This window comes from Muscardinus avellanarius, assembly GCF_963383645.1.
Source record: "Muscardinus avellanarius genome assembly, chromosome: 1".
In the NCBI taxonomy this organism is placed as follows: domain Eukaryota; kingdom Metazoa; phylum Chordata; class Mammalia; order Rodentia; family Gliridae; genus Muscardinus; species Muscardinus avellanarius.
The window spans coordinates 97,072,378-97,096,746 of NC_137786.1; the positions used below are offsets into that span (position 1 = coordinate 97,072,378).

General features: G+C 35.7%; 1 protein-coding gene across 1 annotated transcript in view; it reads right to left on the minus strand.

Annotated features, from left to right (window-relative positions):
- TMEM232 (transmembrane protein 232) overlaps nucleotides 1-24,369 on the minus strand; it is a gene marked incomplete at both ends in the record, with an annotated part of 247,838 nt that overhangs the window by 212,057 nt on the left and 11,412 nt on the right. Inside the window, 2 exons of the mRNA XM_080709438.1 lie at nucleotides 13,735-13,868; nucleotides 21,632-21,795. Of these exons, the coding sequence (XP_080565564.1) occupies nucleotides 13,735-13,868; nucleotides 21,632-21,795 (298 nt within the window). The remainder of the gene's footprint in view (nucleotides 1-13,734; nucleotides 13,869-21,631; nucleotides 21,796-24,369) is intronic.

Below are 24,369 nucleotides of genomic sequence, written 5' to 3' on the forward strand. Positions count from 1 at the left end.
AAACTTTAGAGTCAGAAACACTAAGAATGTTTGCTCTTCTACTAGTGAAGTACATGATGTAGGAAAAATTACGTATCCTATCTCACTCAATTTATTTATCTATGTAAAGCTAATATAGCAAAGTCTGCTTTTCAGAGGCTATTATGAGATTTAAATGAAATACTCTGTAAAATTACTAGGTTCAGAAAATTGGAATAGAAGAAATGTATATCAACATCATTAAGGCAATATACAATAAACTCAAAGCCAACATCATATTGGATGGGGAAAAATTGCAAGAATTCCCTCTAAAATCAGGAATAAGACAAGGATGTCCACTGTCACCACTCCATTTCAATATAGTTCTCAAGACTTGCCACAGCAATAAGACAAGAGAAGGAAATCAAAGAAATTCAAATAGGAATAGAGAACTTAAAACTATCCTTATTTGCAGATGACATGATCCTTTATCTAGAAGACCCAAATAACTCAACCAAAAGACTACTGGAGCTGATTAACCAATTCAGCAAAGTTGCAGGATACAAAATCATCTTAAAAATTCCATTGCTTTTCTTTTTGCCAACAATGAATCCACAATGAAAGAAATAAAGAAAAAATTCCATTCACTATAACCTCAAAATCAATAAAATACCTGGTAATAAGCCTAACCAAAGACATAAAAAGACCTCTACACTGAAAACTATAGAACATTAAAGAAAGAAATTGAAGAAGACCTTGGAAGATGGAAAGACCTCCCATCCATACTAATGGATAGGCAAAATAAATACCATCAAAATGGCCATTCTGCCAAAAGTGACTTACAGATTCAATGCAATTCCTATCAAAGTACCAATGACATTCTTCATAGACCTAGAAAAATTCCAATGATATTCTTCATAGACCTAGAAAAACCAGAATTTTATATGGAGAAAGAAAAGACCCAGAAGAGCCAAAGCAATCCTCAGCAATAAGAACCATGCAGGAGGCATCACAATTCCTGAGTTCAAATTATACTATAGAGCTATAGTAGTATAAAAATAGCATCGTATTGGCACAACAACAGGCATGCTGACCAGTGGAACAGAATAGAAGATACAGAAACAAACCCACACACCTATACAGTCAATTGATCTTTGACAAAGTGGCCAATCTCATTAGCTGAAGAAAAGACAGCCTCTTCAACAAATGGTGCTTGGAGAACTGGCTATCCATTTGTAGAAAGATGGAACTAAATCTTTACCTCACATAATGCACAAGAATCAACTCAAGGTGAATCAAAGACTTAGAAATTAGACCAGAGACTGTGAAGTTATTAGAGGAGTGACTAGGATCAACACTCCAACATAGAGGCACAGGCAGTAACTCTCAACAAGACCTCCAAAGCACAGGAAATTAAAGCAAGAATTAACAAGTGGGATGGCATCAAACTAAAAAGTTTCTGTTCATCAAAGGAAACCATCAAGAACCTAAAGAGAAAGCGTACAGAATGAGAGAAGATCTTTACCAGCCACCACTCTTTTTTTTTTTTTTTTGTAATACTGAGGGTGGAACCCAGAGGCTTTTCTACCTCCGGACTATACTCCCAATCCTATTGTATACTTTATTGGAAACAGGGCTTCATTAAGTTACTGAAAGCCTCACTAAGTAGCTGAGGCTGGCTTCGAACCTGTGTGATCCTCCTGTCTCAGCCTCCCAAGCACTGGGATTACAAGCATGCCCCACCACACCCAGCCCAGCCACCACTCTGATAGAGGGATAATATCCAGAATATACAAAGAGCTCAAAAGACTACACTAGCAAAACAAATAACCCAATCAAGAAATGGGCAACTGACCTGAATAGATGCTTCACAAAAGAAGAGACACAAATGGCTGATAGATATATAAAAAGATGTTCTACATCATTAGCCATCAAGGAGATGCAAATCAAAACTATGCTGAGATTCCATCTAACCCCAATCAGAGTGACAAGCATAAAGAAATCAAATAACAACAAATGCTGGTGAGGATGTGGGAGAAGAAGAACTCTTTTACACTGTTGGTGGGAGTACAAATTAGTTCAGCCACTATGGAGATCAGTGTGGAGATTCTTTAGAAAACTGGAAATGGATCCACCATATGACCCAGCTCTACCACTCCTGAATATCTTTCCAAAGGGGTTGAAATCAGAGAACTACAGTAACATATGCATACCCATGTTCATAGCAGCACAATTTGTAATAGCCAAAATATGGACCCAACTTAGAGCTCCATCAACAGATGAATGGATTGCAGAATTATGGAAAATACACACTATGGAATTCTACTCAGCAGTAAAGAAGAACAAAATCATGAAATCTGCCAGAAGATGGAAAGACCCGGACAATATTATGTTAAGTGAGATCAGCCAAGCACAGAAAGAGAAGGGACGTATGTTTCCTCTAATATGCCCAAACTAGGGAGTATTAGGAATACCAGAAGAACTCCAGATAATGGAGGGGTAACATCAGCAAAACTGAAATGGAAGAGTATGAGAGGAAGAAAGCTGATGTTGATTAATGGAGAAGCTAAATCCAAATATGTGTAAAAGTATGAATGTGGCATGGTTAACCTGGACACTCATTGTTGGGAGGGAAAAAGGGAAAGGGAGAAGGGGCACCAAGCACAGCCTGAATGTATGTCATTTTCAATATGATCCACATAAAAATAAGAAAAATGAAAATGCTGAATTTATCTACAAAAATACTACTTCAAAGTTAAAAGATTTGAGCTTGATAACTTTTAAAAATCTTGAAGCCTGGTGTGGAGGCACATGCCTATAACTCCAGTACTCAGAAGGCTGAGAAAGGAGGATTACATTCTTTAAGCCAGCCTCAGCCATTTAGCAAGGCCCTCAATAATTTAGTAAGACCCTGTTTCAAATTTTAAAAAATAATAGAAAATAAAATTGTGCAGGAGATGTAACTCAGAGGTAAGAATGCCCTGTGTTCAATCCCCTGTGGAAAAAAAAACAGAAAGAAAGAAAAAAAGAAAAGAAATGATGAAAAGAAGAGGTGAGGATCTCCAAGAGAAAACAGTGAGCCATTCCCAAATATTTATCATTCATACTTCACAATACAGCCAAATAAAAGAAGAGTAGCAGAGTTCATAAAACTTATTTGTCCTAAACATAATTCATAATTACAAGGTTTTACTTCTTTTGTTCACTTTTAAATATGAAATGTTTTACATAAGCTAAGGCACTCTCACAGAACTATGGGTTGAAAAAGATCTGTTGGTGTCAGCTATCTATGGTAGAAAAAAATTCCTCATCAAACACACTAAATGCTGCTGACTGCAATATTTTCCATAAGCAAAAATGCCTTTACCAAAAATAGAGCAGCAGCATCAATACTTACAAACTGAAGTCTGCTAAAAATCAAAACTGAAAATCAATGAGCACAGAAAAGAGGATTCAAGTTGGTTTTGGCTACAATCTTACCATAGCATTGCTTTCATAATAACACAGAAAGTCTCAATTATCAGTACACTGACTTGATTTTCCAATGCCATATTAAACATGTGCAGAAAGATTTATAATTGTGTAAATAAACTGAGAGTTTACTGTCTTGCCTAGAATAAGAATAATATAATTACATAATAATTATATATTAATAAATTTGTGAAAAGGTTAGAAACATCAGCATTCAAAGTTTTCCTAAGTTTTTCTTACTCCAATACACCTTTTTTTCTCAAACAGATGATCACTTCAAAGTAAAATTAAAATATCTTCAATTGGTAGTTCTTTTATACCTTATTCTAATCTTACAATAAATAATTTAGAAAACAATGATGATATAAAAAATTCCACATAACATTGAAAACTATTAATTAAAAGAGAGATCATTAGCCGCGCGTGTTGGCACATGTGTGTTTGTAATCCCAGAACTTGGGAGGCTGTGACAGGAAGATTGTGGGTATACAGTTAGCCTAAGATACTTAGTGGGGTCCTTCACAACTTAGTGAGACCCTGTTTCCAAATAAAGAATAAAGCTGGGCATGGTGGTGCACGCTTGTAATCCCAGCATTTGAGAGGCTGAGACTGGAGGATCACAGTTCACGGACAGCCTCAGCTACTTAGTGAGGCCCTCCTCAACTTAGTGAGACCCTGTTTCAAAATAAAGAAAAAAGGGGCAGGGGGTGTAGCTTGGAGGTCAAATGCCCCTGGGTTCCATCTCCCAGACTCCCCCACACAAAAAAAGAATAAAATAGGGCTGGAGTGTAGCTTGTAAGTACAATATCCCTGGATTCAATCTCCAGTAAGTGTCACACACACACACAAAAAAAAATGCATAAAAATGAGATCACATAAACAATAATTCTCAGTGAATTTTCATAAATCCTACATTTGATGAAGCTGGATTCAAAAGCAACAAGGAGAACCAATAGTAACTTTTTTTTCCCAAATAAAGTTAAAATAAAAAATATAGAGAAAAATAATCTCATCTGTTTATCCTGTTTTTCATAGAATCAGAAAAATTATAGCCAATCCTTTACCTTGGGATAATGACTTTTTTTCTTTTACCTTTCTTTTTTTTATTTTGATGTGGATCATATTGAAAAAGGCATACATTCACACAGTGCTTGGTGCCCTCTCCCCTCCCAACAAGTGTCTAGGTTGACCATGCTACATTCACACTTAAACACATATTCAAATGTAGCTCCTCCATTAAACCACCTCAGCCTTCTTCCTCTCCTATCCTTCCATTTTAGTTTTGCTGAGGTTCCTCCTCCATTATCTGGAGTCCCTATGGTCTCCCTAATACTCCCTAGTTTGGGCATATTAAAGAAAACATAAGTCCCTTCTCTTTCTGTGTTTGGCTGATCTCACTTAACCTAAGGTTCTCCAGGTCTTTCCATCTTCTTGTGAATGACATGATTTTGTTCTTCTTTACTGTTGAGTAGAATTCCACTGTGTGTATTTCTCATAATTTTGCAATCCATTTGTTGATAGAGACCTAGGTTAGTTGTATATTTTGGCTATTATGAATTATGCTTTTCTGAACGTGGATGGATATGCATATGTTAATGTAGTCCTCTGATTTCAGTTACACTACCAAATCAAATAACCCACTCAAGAAATGGGCAACTGAATTGAATAGACACTTCACAAAAGAAGAGATACAAATGGCTGATAGATACATGATAAAACGTTCAATATTATTATCCATCAGGAAGATGCAAATCAAAACTACGCTGAGGGCGGGCGTGGTAGCGCACGCTTGTAATCCCCGCGCTTGGGAGGTGGAGACAGGAGGATCGTGCAGGTTCAAAGTCAGCCGTGCTGGCTTAAGAGACCCTGTTTCCAAATAAAAATAGAAAATAGGTCTGGGAGTGTATCCTGGATGTAGCAGGGTGTCCAGGAACCCCAGTACCACCAAAAATAAATAAATAAATAAATAAATAAATAAATAAATAAATAAATAAATAAAATAAAATAAGCTGAGATTCCATCTAACCCCAATCAGAGTGGCAAGCATAAAGACGTCAAATAACAACAAATGCTGGCAAGGATGTGGGGAAAGAGGAACTCTTTTACACTGTTGGTGGGAGTGCAAACTAGTTCAGTCACTATGGAGATCAGAGTGGCAATTCATTAAAAAACTGATGATAGATCCAATATGATCTGGCTATAGCACTCTTGGGTATCTTTCCTCTTTTTTTTTTTTCAGAACTGAGAATTGAACCTAGGGGCATTCTATCTCTGAGCTATACCCCCAGCCATATTTTTTATTCTTTATTTTGAAACAGGGTCACACTAAATTGCAAAGGGCCTAAGTAGTTGAAGCTGGCTGCGAACCCGTGATCCTTCTGCCTCAGCCTCACAGGTACTTGGATTACAAATATCCAGAGTGTGAATTCTCCACTTCATCTTTGTCTCTGTATTTACTGAGATGACAATACCCAGATTATAAAAAGCCCAGAAAATAGTGTCTGTACTGTTGTGAGTGGGAACAATATAGAGGAGTAGAGGGTATTACTGAAATACAGAAGTATATTTTCTCCTCATGGGCAAACTAAGTGTATTTAACAAAGCTCAGGAAAAAGAAATTACAATGATCAAAAGAAACCTTGATGTTGAGATGAAGGTAATATAGTGTGATAAGAGATGGCAAGGGAGTTAAAATTATGAAAACACAAGAAGTTAACTGCAGAAGTGGCACTTAGAAGGGGACAAACTTGAAAACTTCTTCCATAATTTAAGGGGGAAAGTGGCAAATTTAAACTGATTACTATCTAATTTCTAGTTGTTGGTGTGTGTGTGTGTGTGTGTGTGTGTGTGTGTGTGTGTACACGTGCGCATGCATGTGTACTACTAGCAACTGAACTGAAGGGAATTCTACCCCTAAGCTACATCCCTAGATCTATTTTATTTTTTATTTTGAAACAGGAGCTCACTAAGTACCTTTCATTGACTTCAAACCTACAATTCTCCAGTCTCAATCTCCCAAATACTGGGATTATAGGTACACCAGTGGTGTCTGGTTTCCAGTTCTTACTGAAACAAACAAATATAGAATTCAGGAAAAAAATGTGGTATTACAACAAAGAAAGAAAGGAAGAAAGGAAGGAAGAAAGAAAGAAGAGAGAAAGAGAGAAAGAAAGGAAGAAAGGGAAGGAAGGAAGGAAGGAAGGAAAGAAAGAAAGAAAGAAGGAAAGAAAGAAGAGGAAGGAAAAAAAGAAGAAAGAAAGAAGGAGAAGGAAGATGAAGTGGGAGTGGTGGGAGGCAAGAACTCCAAAGAATTTAAAGTTATGAAGAAAATGGAATCCAATTGAAGGAAAACATTTCCAATTCTAAGAAGTTCAAATTTTAATGTAGGAATTCATGAGAAATATGTAAACTTTCTCACCATTACTTAAGAAAAGTACTAAGCACAGAGAGGCAGGAATGATAAACCTGAGTGAAGTATGAATAGTCAGTGGAAGGTCTTCATGTGGCAGTGTTCTGTGAGGAGGGGACTTCTCTAGGTGAAACAGAGATTTGCCTCATTGTCTCCCAAGATGGTCAGTGGAACAAGGGAGGATGCCAGCTAACTCGCAGCTACCAAGTTACAAAGGTGTTCCTAAACATTCCTAGGCTGAAATTTAAATAAAAGAAAAAGCTTGGCTTTGATTTCCTCATCATAACTATAGTTTAGGAAATAGCATAGTAATATTTTGAAAATTGAAGAGGGAATTTTTTAAAAACTCCAATCAAAGAAATTCATTACCAGACAAAATGTACATGGTAGTTTTTAAAGAAAGAATAGTGATGGATGTTATACACAGCCAAGGATTGTGTATAATCAAGGTCTTAACTAATAAAATAGGAAATGTATATCCATACATAGAAATTGCCTGAGGCCAACCAAGAAATTAGTAGTATCTAACAGTTTAAATAGGTGGAGATCCTAACTGTAAATGGCTATGAATGGGGAAAACAGCTGATGGATTATAAATTTAAAATATTGTATAAATGATTAAAATAATTAAATGAAAATAAATATTTAAGTAGAATATTGAACATTTTAAATAAGTATTTAAATGTAACCTTATAAGAAACTCAAGATTATATAAACAGACTAAGAAGAAGGATTAGCATAAATACATTAGTCTCTGTCTCCATTGCTTATGGAGAAGGCAGGCAGTATTTTATTCTTGAGTTTAACTATTTAGAAATAGTAGAAAGAATCTACTCTCTTAACATCTCCTGAATTTTGATACTCTCACAAGATGGACTGCATGAACCTCTCTGCCTGTGTTAAAGGATTTGGGCTGAAGATGCCCAGGGCTCCAGGGAAGCAAGTGGGGTAACAGGACTAGATGCAGTGTCAGAGGAGAAGTGGCTGTGGTTCCATGAAGGACACAAGAGGGCACAAAGAGCTTTCCCCCAGTTTGAACCATCAGGCATGTTGATGCTGGCTAATAGGTTAGTTGTTGGCCATTAACCTCAGTAGTAGGATTTTTCTCTGACTTTCTACAAGACATTAACTGTTGTTGCAACCCTTGTGCCATGTAAACATGGTTCTTACTAAGAAATGTTAAGCTGAAGAGGGAACTGATCTTTTATGTTGTAACCCTGGAAACACAGTGCATGTAGCAGGTTACTGAAGGGAAATATTTAAGGTCAAGAGACAGGAATTTGCAAGAGTTATGAGACAGTAGGGTCCAAACTGAGGCCGGGGCGCTGAGAAAAGAGAGCAGAGGAAGAGGTGTGACGTGTAATGAATGTTTATATAGCACAGTCAGATTCTGGGTCAGATGGGGAAAATAAGATGGCTTAGGCAGTGTCTAGCTTGAGTGATTTAAGTAGAAGACGTGACAATGTATAGAGAATTATAAAGTCAGCAGGCAGGTGCTTGCCCAGGGAAAACGTAGTTCAAATCTGAACTAGCCAAAACTAGGCAGAATGAGAGTATAACTGGTATCTTTGTATTTCTTCGCTTAGTTAGATCTCTAAGAAAAACTCTTCAAGGTAATTTTTCTCTCTATGTAACTGCTAAACAGACTCTGGTTCACAAAGGTTAAGTGACTCATTCAAAATTAGAAATCAAAAGATAGGTTTAAAATTCAAGTCTTCTGACTTGAGGTTGAATTTTTCCCCCCACTGCATGATAATGTAGCAATGCATAAATTATTCATTTATCTTTCATACAGACTAAATGGTTATAATTAGCATAGAGGATCAAAAGATCATTAATAGATCCAGGAGATAAATCAAGAGGAAACAAGAAAATGAATGAAGAGTATGAACTTACATTGACATTTTAACTTTTGAATGAAGGATGACTATTAACACAAACTTTTGTTTGAATGCCTTCAATTAGACCACCATATGAACTTTAAAATTACCTGGATCAAGGATATAGAAAATACATCTATCTATCTATCTATCTATCTATCTATTTATCTATCATCTATCGGTGAACTAGCTTGAAAGTAGAAGCCTTGTGGTCCATAAAAAGCAGCTGGTTCTTGATTTATTTTGATGCAGACATAAATATTGCATGTCTCGTGAAAAACATTTGCCATGTTGATATAGTTTTAAATTGTCAAGCTTTCTTGGAATCCATTCATGGAGCACATTAAATTGGCTATTTTTCTTTGGGAGATATAATTTTATACATTATAGTCCTCCTCTGAAATGTCATACTGCATCTCTCAGCAGTCTTCATTGACCAATAATTCAATTACAAACACAATTCATTATTTTCATGTTGGCTTAGATAGGCTTTTGCCTTCGATGGAGCTATCTCCCCAGAGCAAATGGGGCAGTTTATAAAAGGCCAAACCACAGGGTGGAGCTTTGAGAATATGAAGCATCATATAAAATTTAACCATAATAAATAGAAATCCACCTTCCAGCAAGCTGCTTATCTTCAGCTCTGGGCAGATAAAGGTCAGCGCAAGGCAGCTAAGCGGAGAGGGGGCTCCTGCATTTTCTTTTTCTCTACTTCTCCTTTGAGTTTTTGTAATTTGTGGTCTTTAATGCATTCTTTTCTTCCCCCAACCCCATTCAACAGTGAGGCCGCTCTAATTTTTGGTCGCTTTCCTTGAGTCTTCCGTGGCTCCTGGACCTGCCTCTTTCCAAGCTTGAAAATCTTTCACTTCTACTTGTTTCCTTTTTTACTGTAGACTATTTATAAAGGGGATTGTAAAATGCCAGCCAGGGAGATACAGAATTATCTCTTGACAAAGAGAATCAGAAATGAGCAGATGAGAATCATACTTATTTGTATGGGTGCAAACAAATTTTGTCACTATAAATTAAATTTATTCTGATATTTTAGTTGTATGGCCTCCCTTTTCATTTTAAATCTCTGAAAATTTACTCATCATTATGCATGAAAAATGAAATTTCTCAGGTTATTCCTCATAATTGTCACTTGGCATTTTAGTTTAGGTACGAAAAACATGAAAGTGTCTTAGAGCAAGCATTGCAATTCTGATTCAAAAAATCTTCACAAGGTCTGAATTTTTTATTGGGTCCTGATGCTTCAATGTTTCCATTTCATACTAATATAACCTGTTTATGATTTTAACTTCTCACATGTGTCCAGTGGTATCATAGGATAGATGAGACAAATATTAAAGTTTCCCTAGAAAGATCAAAGTACCTTAAGTACTTTTTAATAAGAAAAGTTTATTTTAATACTTCTTATGATGCTATCATTAACAAAAGTCAATTTTCTGACTTAGACTAATCAATCTTTTAATGTTAATAACTTTTATTAGCCAGGTGTGGTGGCACACGCTTGTAATCCCTGAGCTTGGGAGGTAGAGACAGGAGGATCACGCAGGTTCGAAGCCAGCCACACACGCTGGCTTAGGAGACACTGTTTCCAAATTAAAAAAAAAAAAAATGTAAAAATAGGTCTGAGAGTGTAGCCCGGAGGTAGAAGGGCTTCCAGGAACCCCAGTACCACGAAAGAAAGAAAGAAAGAAAGAAAGAAAGAAAGAAAGAAAGAAAGAAAGAAAGAAAGAAAGAAAGAAAGAAAGAAAGAAAGAAAGAAAAAAGAAAGTGTGGGGAGCCATTAAGGTCTTCCCCTTATCTTTACTAAAAGGATACTTCTGACTGTCCTCCACCCAGAGTCAACAAGGTTCTCGGCCTTGAAAGCTTCAAGGTTACTAATGCTAATGATGCTATTGGTCTGTCTGAGCTAAGACTAGGTTTGTGTTGTAACAGGGTATTGTTTGACCTGCCAGGACACTGGAATTTTTCCCTCCAGGGTAACCTAAAGCAAAAAACTATAAATAGCACAAGAGAAGAAGCCCCAGGGTCCGCCAGTAGAGAGATCGACCCAGAGTTGACTGGCGATCCTTCCATGCTTAGGAATAAATAATATTTGGAATTTAATTCTTAAGAGTTATATTATTTCATCCTCACTCCTCTCTTCGAAACCCGTACTTTTGCCGGCTGGCTCCGGCAAGAAAGAAAAAAAAAGAACTTTTATTAGCCATCTTTAAAAAATAAGGTATTTTCTTAAAATAAAAAGTAAATAAAGAAGTAGAATCAAAGCTCATTGGCAGTGCTCTTTTAAGCAATTATCTTTTCCTTTCTGTTATAAGCAGCCACTGTTTTATCATTTTTTTTTCAATTCATCCCTTTGTTCATTCAGTGCGGTCTAAATACTGCAGTTTCTTCCTCCTTTGATGATTCCCATGTCTTACCAGAAACAAATAAATAAATAAATAAATAAATAAATAAATAAATAAATAAATAAATAAGATTGAGCCACCAGGTTTCTCAAAGCAGTTATCTGACTAACAGTGCATTCAGTTGACAGCAGGCAGAATGATGCATTGGAAAAGCAGTTCACCTGGGACCTTCAAAATCTGGTTCTACTTGCTAATAAACTTAATGAATTTGGCCTCGGTTTTTCATTTTTTAAAGTAAGAACAATTTTGTATTATCTCTAGCCTCTAAAATTTATAAAATGCTTAGTATAAAAAATAGGTGATTCTTAAATGTTTGTAGGTAACCTTGAGCGACTTCTTTAGCAAATTAAATAAAATAGATGTTGTAACACAATAGACTTAAAAATGGGTTAAACAATTAATTGACTCCCAGAATTAGATATTCTTAATCATTCACATTTACTCTTTTAAATGTATTTGCTAATTATTAGTCATGTAATATACATTTTAGACATTAAAATATAAGTCTATTATTTAAAAAATCAAGTTGGATTTTTATAAGAGCTAAAACAGTCCTAATTGTTAGTCCTTTTGAAAAATAAATCATATATTTGAATCCCTTATAACGTATTTCTCTAAATAAGAATGCTCTTTGAAATAATCTAATTCACACCAAAGAAAGCCTGCAATTTTGTATATTCAGGAGCTCCATAGTAAAGTTATTTGTTAAACATATGTTGTGTTATTTATATGATAAATACTCTATTTTCATGCATTTTTATTAAGAGGTGCTTTTTTTTGTGGTACTGGGGTTTCTGGAAACCCTTCTACCTCCGGGCTACACTCCCAGACCCAATTTATACTTTTTTATTTGGAAACAGGATCTCTTAAGCCAGCACGGCTGGCTTCGAACCTGCGCGATCCTCCTGTCTCCACCTCCCAAGCACGGGGATTACAAGCGTGCGCCACCACGCCAGGCTACAGGTGCTTATTTTTTTTAATATAAAAAAATCGCTATTCTTGTTTGTAATATGGATCAGGCCTTTACCCTCAGACTGTGAGACAGATTGTGTTCTCCTCTATATTAAGCTATTTCTAGAAAATTAGATAAATCTTGAACCATCTTCTAGAAATCTTTACTTGATCCCAAATACCATGAACTCCCATATATAAGTAGAAAAAATGACCTTCCTCTATAAGATGCTTCAGATTCTAGAAAAATCTACAGACGAACCTCAGGAACTTCCAAGAGACTTAAAATACATATTCAAAAACTTTTAGAATAGGAAAGGCTGAAAGATGCTTAAAACAGTGTATTATAATTACACATGACAGTAAGATGCATTATGATACATTTATTTATGCATATAACATTATTTGGTCTGTTTCCTTCCCCATGTCTCTCCTGTCCTCCCCTCCTCTCCCTGCAGATGATGGTGAAATTCACGGCGATACATTCAAATATGCACATGAAATAATTTGGTCTGTAAAAACAGAATTTATAAAACTACATGAGAACTAAATTTTAAATTTCTTATGTCATGACAGATTATTATTATTGGTGATAGCACTGGAATTCAAATCTTTTATCTTCCTCATATTAGAAAGAAATACCTTCTGATCAATTTCCTCCTTTAAAGTTTTTATTAACCATTAAAGACCATATATAACAAGCTAACAACTAACATTATTCTTAATGGTAAAATTGAGAAAACGTATTCTTTAAAATTAGGAATAAGATAATAACCATCTTTACCAGTTTTATTCAACATTGTGTTGAGAGTCCTAGCTGAGAAGTTAAGCAAAATAATAATAATATTAATAATAATAACATAAATAAATGAGGCATTCAAAAAGAGAAATAGTCAATTTTTTGTTTGCTGACAAAAATACTATATTATAGAATGCCTTAATGAATTTTACCAAAAACTTAGAACTGATAAATTTGTAAAGCTATATGATAAAAAGTCAATATTTAAAACTCAGTAACAGTTCTATGCATTAGCACAGAGTATGCAAAAATTAAATTCAGGCCGGACATGGTGGTACATGCCTGTAATTCCAGTACTTAGGAGGCTGAGAGAGGAGGATCTCGGGTTCAAGAACAGCTTCAGCAAATTATTGAAGTCCTCAGCAACCTAGCAAGATCCTGTTTCAAAACAAAAACTAATAAAAAAGAATCACAGGTGTTGCTCAAAGATAGAATGCCCTGGGCTCAATCCCCAAACACACACACACACACACACACACACACACACACACACACACACACACAGAATATTTCCTTAAAGTATATTAAATTATTCTTTGTTGTTGTTATTTAGTGACAAGAAAAATAAGAGATGTGTTAAATGCAGGAATGAACTTAGAAGTAACACATATTGTTTAATAAGGACAAACTATTCAATACATGAATTCATATCTAGCAAAAAACAGAGGAGCCATTTGTTGATAAAATGAACTAAAATGAAACATATAAATTTCCCTTGTCTTTACCAAGATTATAAATTTTTTCCACAGTCATCTGAGGTGTGATTAACATTTAAGTGGAAAGGTTATTTAACATTTAAACACAAAGGTTTCTCCACGAGTCCCTTTGGATTTATAGGATGACTCTTACCAGCATTTCTTCTGAAGCTGCTTTTTATGGGAGAGGAGATGCTCAAGCACATCTCTCAGCCGAGGACTATTATTCTGCACACAAGACCACGCAGCTACACAGTGCCAGAGCAGGTGGTTGACTTCATATCCCCCCTGATTAAGTGGCACGTGCTCCTGCAATTAAAATATAAAAATATATCTGTGAAAGAGTTCTTTGATTTTCACATGCAGGAAAATAAATTTTAAATATACAAATTAAAATGTATATTCTCTTGTCATCTGAATTTACCAAGTGGAATAATTAACATAAGTTTGATTTTATAAGTATATATAGTTAACCTGAACCTAATATACACATGCATCCCTTGTGTTCAATGATAACAGCTCTAAATATAACAAAAATCTTGTATCTCTAAGGGACAGCTGTGAGACACAATTGTGTATGTAATACTGGCAATAGAACCCAGGGACATTCTACCTCTGAGCTATACCCCAGCACTATTTTATTTTTTATTTTGAAACAGGGTTTTTTATTTTGAAACTAAGTTGCTGAGGGCCTTGTGAAGTTGCTGAGGCTAGCTTTGAACTTGTGATCCTCCTGTCTCAGCCTCCTAAGTATTGGGATTACAGCTGGATGCCATCGTGCCTAGCCACAATTGTGTTTTTTAGATTGTATATGGCCTACTTTTCTCTGATACCTGAGAAATTGTGGAAAGTTTGAACAATGATCTAACAGACAACAAGTATTTATAATTTCATTTTCATTTTATAATTTTATTACTGCATTGTAATTACACGTCAGAGTGAGGTTCAAAGTCACATACCACCCTGAATGCACCTGCTCTTAACTGATCTTGAAAGTCAAGAAGGAAGGGGTCTGGTGAGTATTTGGATAAGAGAAAATTCTATTTTAAAATCTCATTTCTACTCTAAGGATGAGAATATATGCCTTGCAGAACATAGTCCCTCTTTGCTAAGTAAATATTTATTTCATATTTATTTATTTATTTATTTATTTATTTACTTATTTACTTATGTATTGTGGTATCAGTGATTACACCTAGGGACATTCATCTCCTGAGCTACACTTCAGCCCTTTTTATATTTTATTTTGAAACAGGGTCTTGCTAAGTTACCCAGGCTGGACTCCAACCTGCAATTCTCCTGTCTCACACTCCCAAGTACTGGTATTACAGGCATGCATAACCATGCTAGGCTAAATAAATACTTTAAAACCTAAAAATTCAGATAACAAATAGGTTATTGTTCATTATTTTTCAGAGTACTGCTTGACAGTTTTATAGATTTAATCTGTTCAATAAAGTAATTGCTATTCAATAATGACATAGCACTTTCATTGAGTTTTGCCAGTAGGAAAGATTAAAATACATATCTTGTTCTGTGTACTTATATTACTAACTTAGCTGATATTTTGTGCTATTAAAAATGAAACATTGAAACTTTAAAGGGCCTCATAATATTTATTATGTAAAATGACATCACAACTACATTTTAAAGATATTTTTCATGTTGAATACACTCAAGATAGAAGCCCAGAAGTTCATGCATAAATACAAAGACGTTGTAAGTTTCTAGTAAACTCTTCAGTTCAGTACCATAAATGTGTATTGATTCTCTTTTATGTCAGAAGCTCTGTTAGATGTTAGAGATAAAGCCATTGAGTAAGACAGAGTATGTGCACACCTACTGACTCCAAGGAACAATAATTCAGAGAAGCAAATGGAAACACATCAGTATTTGGAATGTTAGAACATTCCACAGAAAAGTTCTACTCTAAAATAGCATGAGGCATCACGCCAAGGCATGCTGACTTCAGTAAACGCACACATAATTCAATTTTCTGCTTTATGGTGGAGCCCATCCCCAAAGTGAAACCCACATAAATGAAATTCTCTTCTCAAATTGCTGCAGGTGTCTCAGCCTGGATGCCTGACAGTCCTCAGGATGCAAACTTACTCTGAATAAATAGATAAGTAGTTACGTTTTAAAACTTTGGAATGGCTTGACTAATTTAAAACAGTCAATACTTTTTTTTCTTTTTAAATCATACATTCGATATAGCTACATAGACTATTGAACTGAGTAAAAATACTTGTGTTAAGATACTTATGTACCAATAGAGAAAAATTCCTGAACACATTTCAGAAAGAAAAAAAAAGATCCAGACAATAAACAAGATTTTTAAGTTTTGTTTTCAATTTTCTATGATACCATTATTACTCAGCATTAAGAAGGATAAAAAGCCACCCCTGATGTCTGAAACTGATTTGACATATTATTAGAGGCTGCCCTGACAACTCACAGCCAGATCATTTTGATCTTTTGTTGCACATAAACTCACAAAATACCAAACTCATATATGTTACTAAGGCCATGATAAATCAACAAAGCCAAATGATTTTATCCCTAAATACAAACAAAATGCAAAGTCACTATGCCACCCACAAAATATCTGATCATAGAACTACCCCTACTTTCTTATGGTACTGAATCTAAAGAACAGCTCTGCTTACTTGGGTCTTGCCCCAGATCACTCACAGTCCAAATCCTCTAATAGATGAATTCTAGCTTTCTCTTGCTGCGACATCCCATAGTTCCTTGTGGTGCTGGTTGGTCTCTCTCTCTCCCTCTCCCTCTCACAAGTGATGAACCCAATTTGCCTAACTGCAGATGTATGGTCCTGTTCATCTTTGTCCTAAGGGCATTAGTAACATCTTCATAAACAAATTTACCAAACTCGGATAGATAATATAATAACAATGATTATGTGATTTAATAGAAATGTCATGGAATCATCAATGTAGTAGAGTAAGAGGAAGCAATGGTCAGAGTTAAGCGATGTAGAGTTCTCAGCCTTTGAACTAAATCAATCTACTTAGATATGGTTGGCATACGAGTGCTATTTGCAAAATGTTATTAAGATTACTGAAATTAAGAATACACCCTTACAAACTTTTATATAAATTTGACACAATGATTATATACCTATCAAATCTGATAAAAAATAAGATGTGTCTTGTGGTTTTTAATTTTTATTCTTCCAGCAATCAATTATCCTTACATTTTACAGAATGTCAGTCTGTGATGGTTTGGAAATTAAAAAGAAAGAAAGAAGCCAAGCATGGTAGCATATACCTGTAATACCAGTATTTGGGAAGCTGAGACAGGAGGATCACAGATTCAAGACCAGCCTCAGAAACTTGGCAAGACCCTGTTTCAAAAATTAAAAATAGGACTGATGATGTAGCTCACAGGTAGAATGCCACTGGGTACAATCCCCAGTACCATAAAAGAAAAGAAGGTTAAGATGAAGATGGCAATGAAGGAGGAGGAGGAGGGGTAGGGAGGAGGAAAATAGAAGAATGTTGAGACTGATATTTTATCTCAAATAATTCGGAAAGCACTGAATGCACTATTAGATGATTCCTAGAGAACATTTTCCTTTCCTTCTCTGTTTTGGTGTCAAGCCACCTCCTATAGTTCTCTTGTGTCTCCCTACCTTCCTGTTCAGCTTCCACAGTCGATGGCAGCTTGTACAAAGCCTAATTTGGAAGCTCATCTATGGCATTGATAATAGACTGTCAGCTGAGAATACAGATAACCACACTACTTTGAATTTTATGAAAATTTAGATACATAAACTCTGAGTGTCTGATCAGGCTCTCTTTTACACACACACACACACACACACACACACACACACACACTGAGCTTTAAAATATGAACTCTATCTGGGCTTCTCAGATAACAGCTTAGAGAGTTTCATCCTTGTTTTCAGTAATTTCAGGGATGGGTGACATTACCATGAAGGAAACTCTCTATACAAATGTGTTACCTGGATAGTGTGGTGCAAATCACAAGGTAATGCTCCAAATTTTAAAGAACCTTTGTCTCACAATCCAATTGCTGGTACCCATTTACAATTATGGTGCAGCACAAAATTTCCTAAATTTAGATAGGTGCATTTGGCTTACTGAAAGAATACTTAAAGCGTTTAGAAAATGAGACTGCTAATCACATTAGAATATAAACTCTGTGTATCTGCTAATTTTCAGGAAACATGTTTATACTTTAGAACAGATTAAACTATTTAATAAAGGGTCTACTTTATTTGAGTTTAGTTTAAAGCTACTTTCTCTAAAGAACTGTGCAGTTATTACCATGTGACAGCTGTGCTTAGAAAATTTAGCTTTGCCAGTGAGCAAAGGACAGGGTGGAAAACTCAATGCAGAATTCTGGCTCTTCAACCCACAGAGCTAATTAATGTGTAGCATTTGCCAAAGTTGATGAAAACCCTGTGTCTGGATCACTGAAAGGAGCATTGAGATGGGTGTAGTGGCACATACCTGTAATCCTAGTAGTTGAGAGATTGAGACAGGAGGATCTCAGGTTTAAGAATAGCCTTAGCAAAGTAGCAAGACTCAGCAACCTAGTGAGACTCTATTTCAAAACAAAGTAAAAAGGGCTGGGGGTGTAGCTCAGAGTTAGAATGCCCCTGGGTTCAATCCCCATTAACAACAACAACAAAAATTAAAAGGAGAAATGGGTCCTAGCAAAGAACAGGAAATTTCCTATTCTTGAATAAAACCAGTGTCTATATTGTATGTATAGTAATGTGTAAATTCTACAAAATTTTTTAAACAATTTTAGCAACTGTTTGACAGCACATTAACTAATTATGCTTTTACTCCAATGCATATAAGCATTGAAAGATCAAATAATTCACAGTGGCAAACATATACTGCAAAGGACTTTTTAGCATTATCAGAGGATTAGAAATGTAGCAAAATCGCACCTTTATTATAATATACTAATAATAAGGAAGGGATAAAGGATGACCACAAACCTGTTTTTATATTCCAATTTTATTTCTTTTTCCTGCTTTCTTTTCCAAGATGGCAAGTGAGATAGGTATTAAGTGGGTAGATACTCAACTGCACTGGAGTGATGGCTTAGAATAGCTTTACTGGGCTGAGTTAGGGAATCTTAAGGTACACATCAGTGTCCATTAGCCAAAGCAGCAAGTTTGTAGCAATGTGGCAAACACTGTCCTTTATAGTCCTCATATCATAAGGTAATTGAAAGAGAAAAAGAGCAATAAACCTGATAAGGCCAAAAATCTGTTATGATCCTCTAGAGAATCACAGAGATGGAGTTGAAGTAGAAGTTAGGAGCAACTGAACTGGAGCTTTTCTTTTTTACCAAGTAGAAAAGGACACAGAGAGACATGGTGACTAGTCCCACTCTAAGCAGACAGACCCGAGCTTGGGCAGTGTGTACCAAGAGTGGCAACAGTGTACTCGTCCTTCCAAGCATCAGAATGAACACCACAGGCTGCTGGCCTCAGAACCAGACACTCTTGCTGTGAAGATTCCACGGCATCTTGTTTAAAGGAAACACACTCAAAGCACCACATGACGTCAACCCAGCTATGTCCTTAGGTGAAAATTATTATATTTATCTGTCTAGGTTAAAATGAATTCCTAAATATATTTTTAAGTGATCATGACTTATATTTGCATGGCCCTAAATCTATAAGGCACATGGTTTCTTTGCAGCCTTCACAACAACACTGGAGAAGTTAGGGACCATACAAAGAGGCTGGTGATGAAGATGAAGATGTTGGTAACTTGCTTTTTCTGTCCTGGGGATTGGACCCAGGTGCTCTACCACTGAGCTACATCCCCTGCCTTTTTTATGTTTTATTTTGAGACCGTGTCTCATTAAGTTGCTGAGGTTGGATAGGAACTTAATCCTCTCATCTTGACCTCCCCAGTTGCTGTGGCCAGTGATAGTAAATAATAATAATAATAAAAAATAATAATAATAATAATTGTTATTATTATTATTATTTTGCAAGTTTGGGGATGGGACTCAGGGGCATTTGACCTCTGAGCTACACCCCCTGCCCTATTTTTTATTCTTTATTTTTTGAAACAGGGTCTCACTGAGTTGCAGTGGGCCTCACTAAGTAGCTGAGGCTGTCCACGAACTGCAATCCTCTGGTCTCAGCCTCCCGAATGCTGGGATTGCAAGTGTGCACCACCATGCCCGGCTGTAAATTCTTAAAGATAAACAAATGGAGGTTTGGAAGGCTTAATTTGCCTTCTCAAGATTCCACAGCCAGTTGGTGAACAGGTCTTTTCATGATCAGCATTCTTTTTTGTGTGTGCATATGGTACTGGGGATTGACTCCAGTGGGTGTTCTACCTCTGAGCTAAACTCTCAGCCGTATTTTATTTTTTATTTTGAAACAATATTTTGCTAAGTTGCTGATGGGCTTGCTAAGTTGCTGAGGCTTGCCTCTATCCTCTGATCCTCCTGTCTCAGCCTACCAAGTACTGGGATTACAGGCATGTGCCACCGTACCTGGTCTGACAGTGTTCTTTCTGTTGCTCAGTATCTTACATTATATATTTATTATTAAAACATTTCAAACCTAAAACGAAGATCCTTTATATTGCATGATGCAATTTGTGTTCATTAGTAAGTATTATCAAAAGGCTCAAATTACTTAGCAAATATCACTCTTTATATAAATGGTTCATCAGTAATGAGCCAAAAAGAAAACACTTAGGCCTAGGAAGATTACAAGTAGATGTGGTAAAATGTCTTTTCTTTTATATTTAATTTATAGCTAATGTTGGGAAGGGGCCAAGAGAAGCCTGTGAGGTCATACATAACTAAAGCTACTCACAAAACAAATCATCTTTAAATTTCTTTATTGTTTCCAAATATATTTTGTTAAAAGTATTTTTTTTCCTTTTTTTTGTGATACTGGGGATGGAACCCAGGGACATTGTATCTCCGAGCTACAGCCCCAGCTCTGTTTTTTAGTCTTTTTATTTTTGAAACAGGGTCTCACTTTAGTTGTGAAGGGCCTCTCTCACTATACATGCCTGTAATCTCAGTACTTGAGAGGCTGAGACAAGAGGATGACAGGTTTGCAGCCAGCCTCAGCAAGTTACTGAGGCCCTCAGCAACTTAGTGAGACTGTGTTTCAAAATAAAAAATAAAATAGAGCTGAGAGTATAACTCAGAGGTAGAAGTCCCCTGGCTTCAATCCCCAGTACCACCCCCCAAAATTCTAAATTTTTCTATTTATAAAATCTAAAATAATAAATATGTATATCCAAAGTAAAATAATGAAAGAATCAAGGCTTCAATTTGCTCACTGCTCTTTCAGTAGATATGTGAGGACAGAAAATAAAGCCATTTTTACTTCAAAGATTGAAGGTTTTCTACTGGTGACTATCAGTTTGTAAAGTATGTGCCCAGCTACACTCACTATACCTGTGTTTGTGTAACTATGCTTTACTACAGACCAAGGATTTATATCACTAGGACAGACTGTGTTCTCGAAGATTGATCACTGGTAGCTGAGTAGGACATTAGGAGTTTTTTTATATATCATAAATTATTTTAATTTCTCAATTTGAGCTATTTTAAAAATTTTTAGTTATCTTTGATAGCATATTACACACAAATTATAGAAACATAAAGAATTATACTTGTTTTATAAATAATATGCACTTTACATACTTTTCCATTAATAAAAATACAATATCTTAAAATGTTCATTTATGAGCCAGCCTAAATCCTGTCATAATTTTTAATTACATAGCTGAGATGGAACTTATAAAGAGGATGTGTGACAGCATTATTCCATTAGAGCAGTAGCGGTGCACTGCTGGTCCAGTGATCTACTATCCAGGAACTGTGCATATGGCTGTATAAAATTAGTATATTTGCTGTTTGCCTCTCTCCATCCCTCTGCCCCAGCTAAATATACTTTCAGTAATGCCTGATGAGCTCATACACTGAAATACTTAATCATAATAATCTTATCATATGCATCATAAGGCAAGATATACCCAGCATATCAGGCTACCTACCATATTCAAATCTATATCCTCAAATCCATTCTTATTTTCTGTGGGGCCAGAAACAGATCTAGAAAGTTCATCGTTACATATAATTTCTGATGCTTTCAGGATGAATTGCACATTTGAGAAGATATTTGGATACTTGTGATATGATTCTCCAGAGAAAGAAAGTGCTATTGTAAGAGAAATCATTTGTTAGAAATATTTCATTAATATCTTGCATTGTACTTCATTTGTCTTTTAGTTAATAGACTATAATTAAATTTGATACTTAGGAGCTGAAACTGCGGCACATTTCCCCATCTAGTAAGGATTTATAATATTATGTATGCCCCCTGGTGGTGTAAGAGAAAACAAGGTAAATAATTTATACCTAAGAGTTTATATAATTCAGAATAGCATTGTATAATGGTTGAATGCCCAATTAAATATTGTCACAGCCCAACAATGCCTGGTAGCTTCCAGCTGAAAATGAATCAAGTTATAATAGATGTTCTGCTCATAATGGATAATGTGAAATTGTAATGCTACAAACAAATCAATGTCATTGCTTCTAGCCCTGCACTATCCAGTTTTATTTCTTTCCAAAATGCTATTAATGACTTGTAAAGTACCTCCTTTAAATATGGTCAAAAATCATGTCATTTAACATAAAACTATGTGATACTTAAATCATTTTGTTTCTGTTCTTTCTATAAACTTTAAGATATCTTGTTTTCAGTTCATTTCACAGTGGTAAACCTTTTGGCCACTCCTCTTCTACTGGACCATTATATGGACAGGAAGCAGCTGCTAATATTTTCAGATAGAAACAGTCTGTTGCTGAAGACAGAGGTGTATGCTAAGGCTCTAAGTAACAGTATTATGTAAGAGAGCAAAGAGGAAGATTTATTCATTTTGGTTTTCTTTGGATATATACATAATAACAAAGTGACATAAGAACTTTAGGTATATTCAAATGATTTTTCAAAATGTATTTGCTGCCATCATCTGAGTTTCTGTTTTGGGGAGAAAGAATTTGGAATTCAACTCAGGGCCATTTTATCTCTGAGCTACACCTTCAGGTTTTTTTTTTTTTTTTTTTTTTTTGAAATAGGGTCTCACCAAGATGTTGAGGGTTTTACTAAGTAGCTGAGGCTCATCTTGAACCTGTGATCCTTCTATCTCAGCTTCCCAAGTACTGGGATTACAGGTATGTGCCACCATACCTAGTTCATCTAAATATTTGATAAATCAGCAAGCTGAACACTGTGAGGAGCTACAAAGAGGATTTATAATTTAGTAAATGAATTAGAACCAGTGATATGATTTTTAAAAAGAATACTGTTCTACCAGTCAATAGCCTCTGCCTCTCCATTTCATACCTACCTCATTAGGACTTGTAGTGATATAATCCACTTGGTCTCTAAAACCATTACCTTCTATTCTCTCCTTATTGACTTTTTCCATTAAATATTATCCCCCTTTTTTAAGTCTTGAGTCTCTCCTTATCATATGACATCCTAATCTTTCTTACTTTGTACATAATTATTTTCATCCTATTGATGATTTTATATACTAATATAAATATTTACAGCCAAACTTTTTTAAATAGTACAGTCTTTGTTTGGTGCTTAAGTTTTCCCTCACCATTTGCCTCCCATCTGAATTTTGCTCCCACCTCTTCCTTGGACGCACCCCAATATCAAGGATGGCATTACTGCAGACTCAGGATCAAGGATGGTTTCCTGCAGAAACCCATCACTGCTTCTCATATCTCCTACTCTATCACTCCTGTGTCTCTTGATAATGTAGACTTTCATGAACTTTCCCCTTACATGTCTAAGGAATGATATCTAAGGATTACTGGCCTATAATTTCAGTACTTGGAAGGCCAAGACAGGAAAATCACAGGCTTGAGGCCAGCCTCAGCAACTTAGCAAAACTCTGTTTAAAAAAAAAAACATCTGGGAATGTAGCTCATAGGTAAGTGTCTTGGGTTCAATCCTCAGTACAAAAAAAAAAAATGTCATTAATCTCTCTTATTTTCATGAACTTTGTTTTACTGGGCTCTGTCACTCCAATAATCCAATATTCATTTCTGATAATTAGTTTTCCCCACCCTACCCTCAAGTCATCTGTCACATTAAGATGGATAACTTTAAAATCTCTATCACAGGTTTTGCTCTTTTCAAATTCAGCATGTCAAATATTTCTTCAAATCTTGATCCTATTTTTCATTATACAAAACTTCAAATTTTTCATGAATTCTTCACTTTTTTTACATATAGCCTAGATCCAATTGATCACCAAACCCAGGTTCTTTCCTATCCTAAATATTTTTAAACTATTTTAAAATGCCATTCTCATTATAATTATTCACATCTTTAACCTCTTTCTCAACAATTCCTTTTTATGCATATGTTAGTATACAGAATGTATGTGCTTAATTGCAATACAGAGGACTTTCTTTTCCGTGAATCTCAATCAAACCAGTTTGAAAATCACTGTCTTAGTGCGGAAAAACATTCTTCCTGTGCACGGTATGCTGACCTGGCCTCCTGCATCCACTTTCCCCACTCCAGTCCAGCATCCACACTGACCTCAGGATTATGTTGCTGGAACGTACACTTAACTCTTTTGAAATCCAATGTGATAGATACAACTACAGGTGAGGGAACTTAGTCACAAATGTCATCATACACTTCAGTAGAAAATGCAAGGCAGAGCATAGAATAGTGGTTACCCAGGGCTGGAGTGGGAGTGAA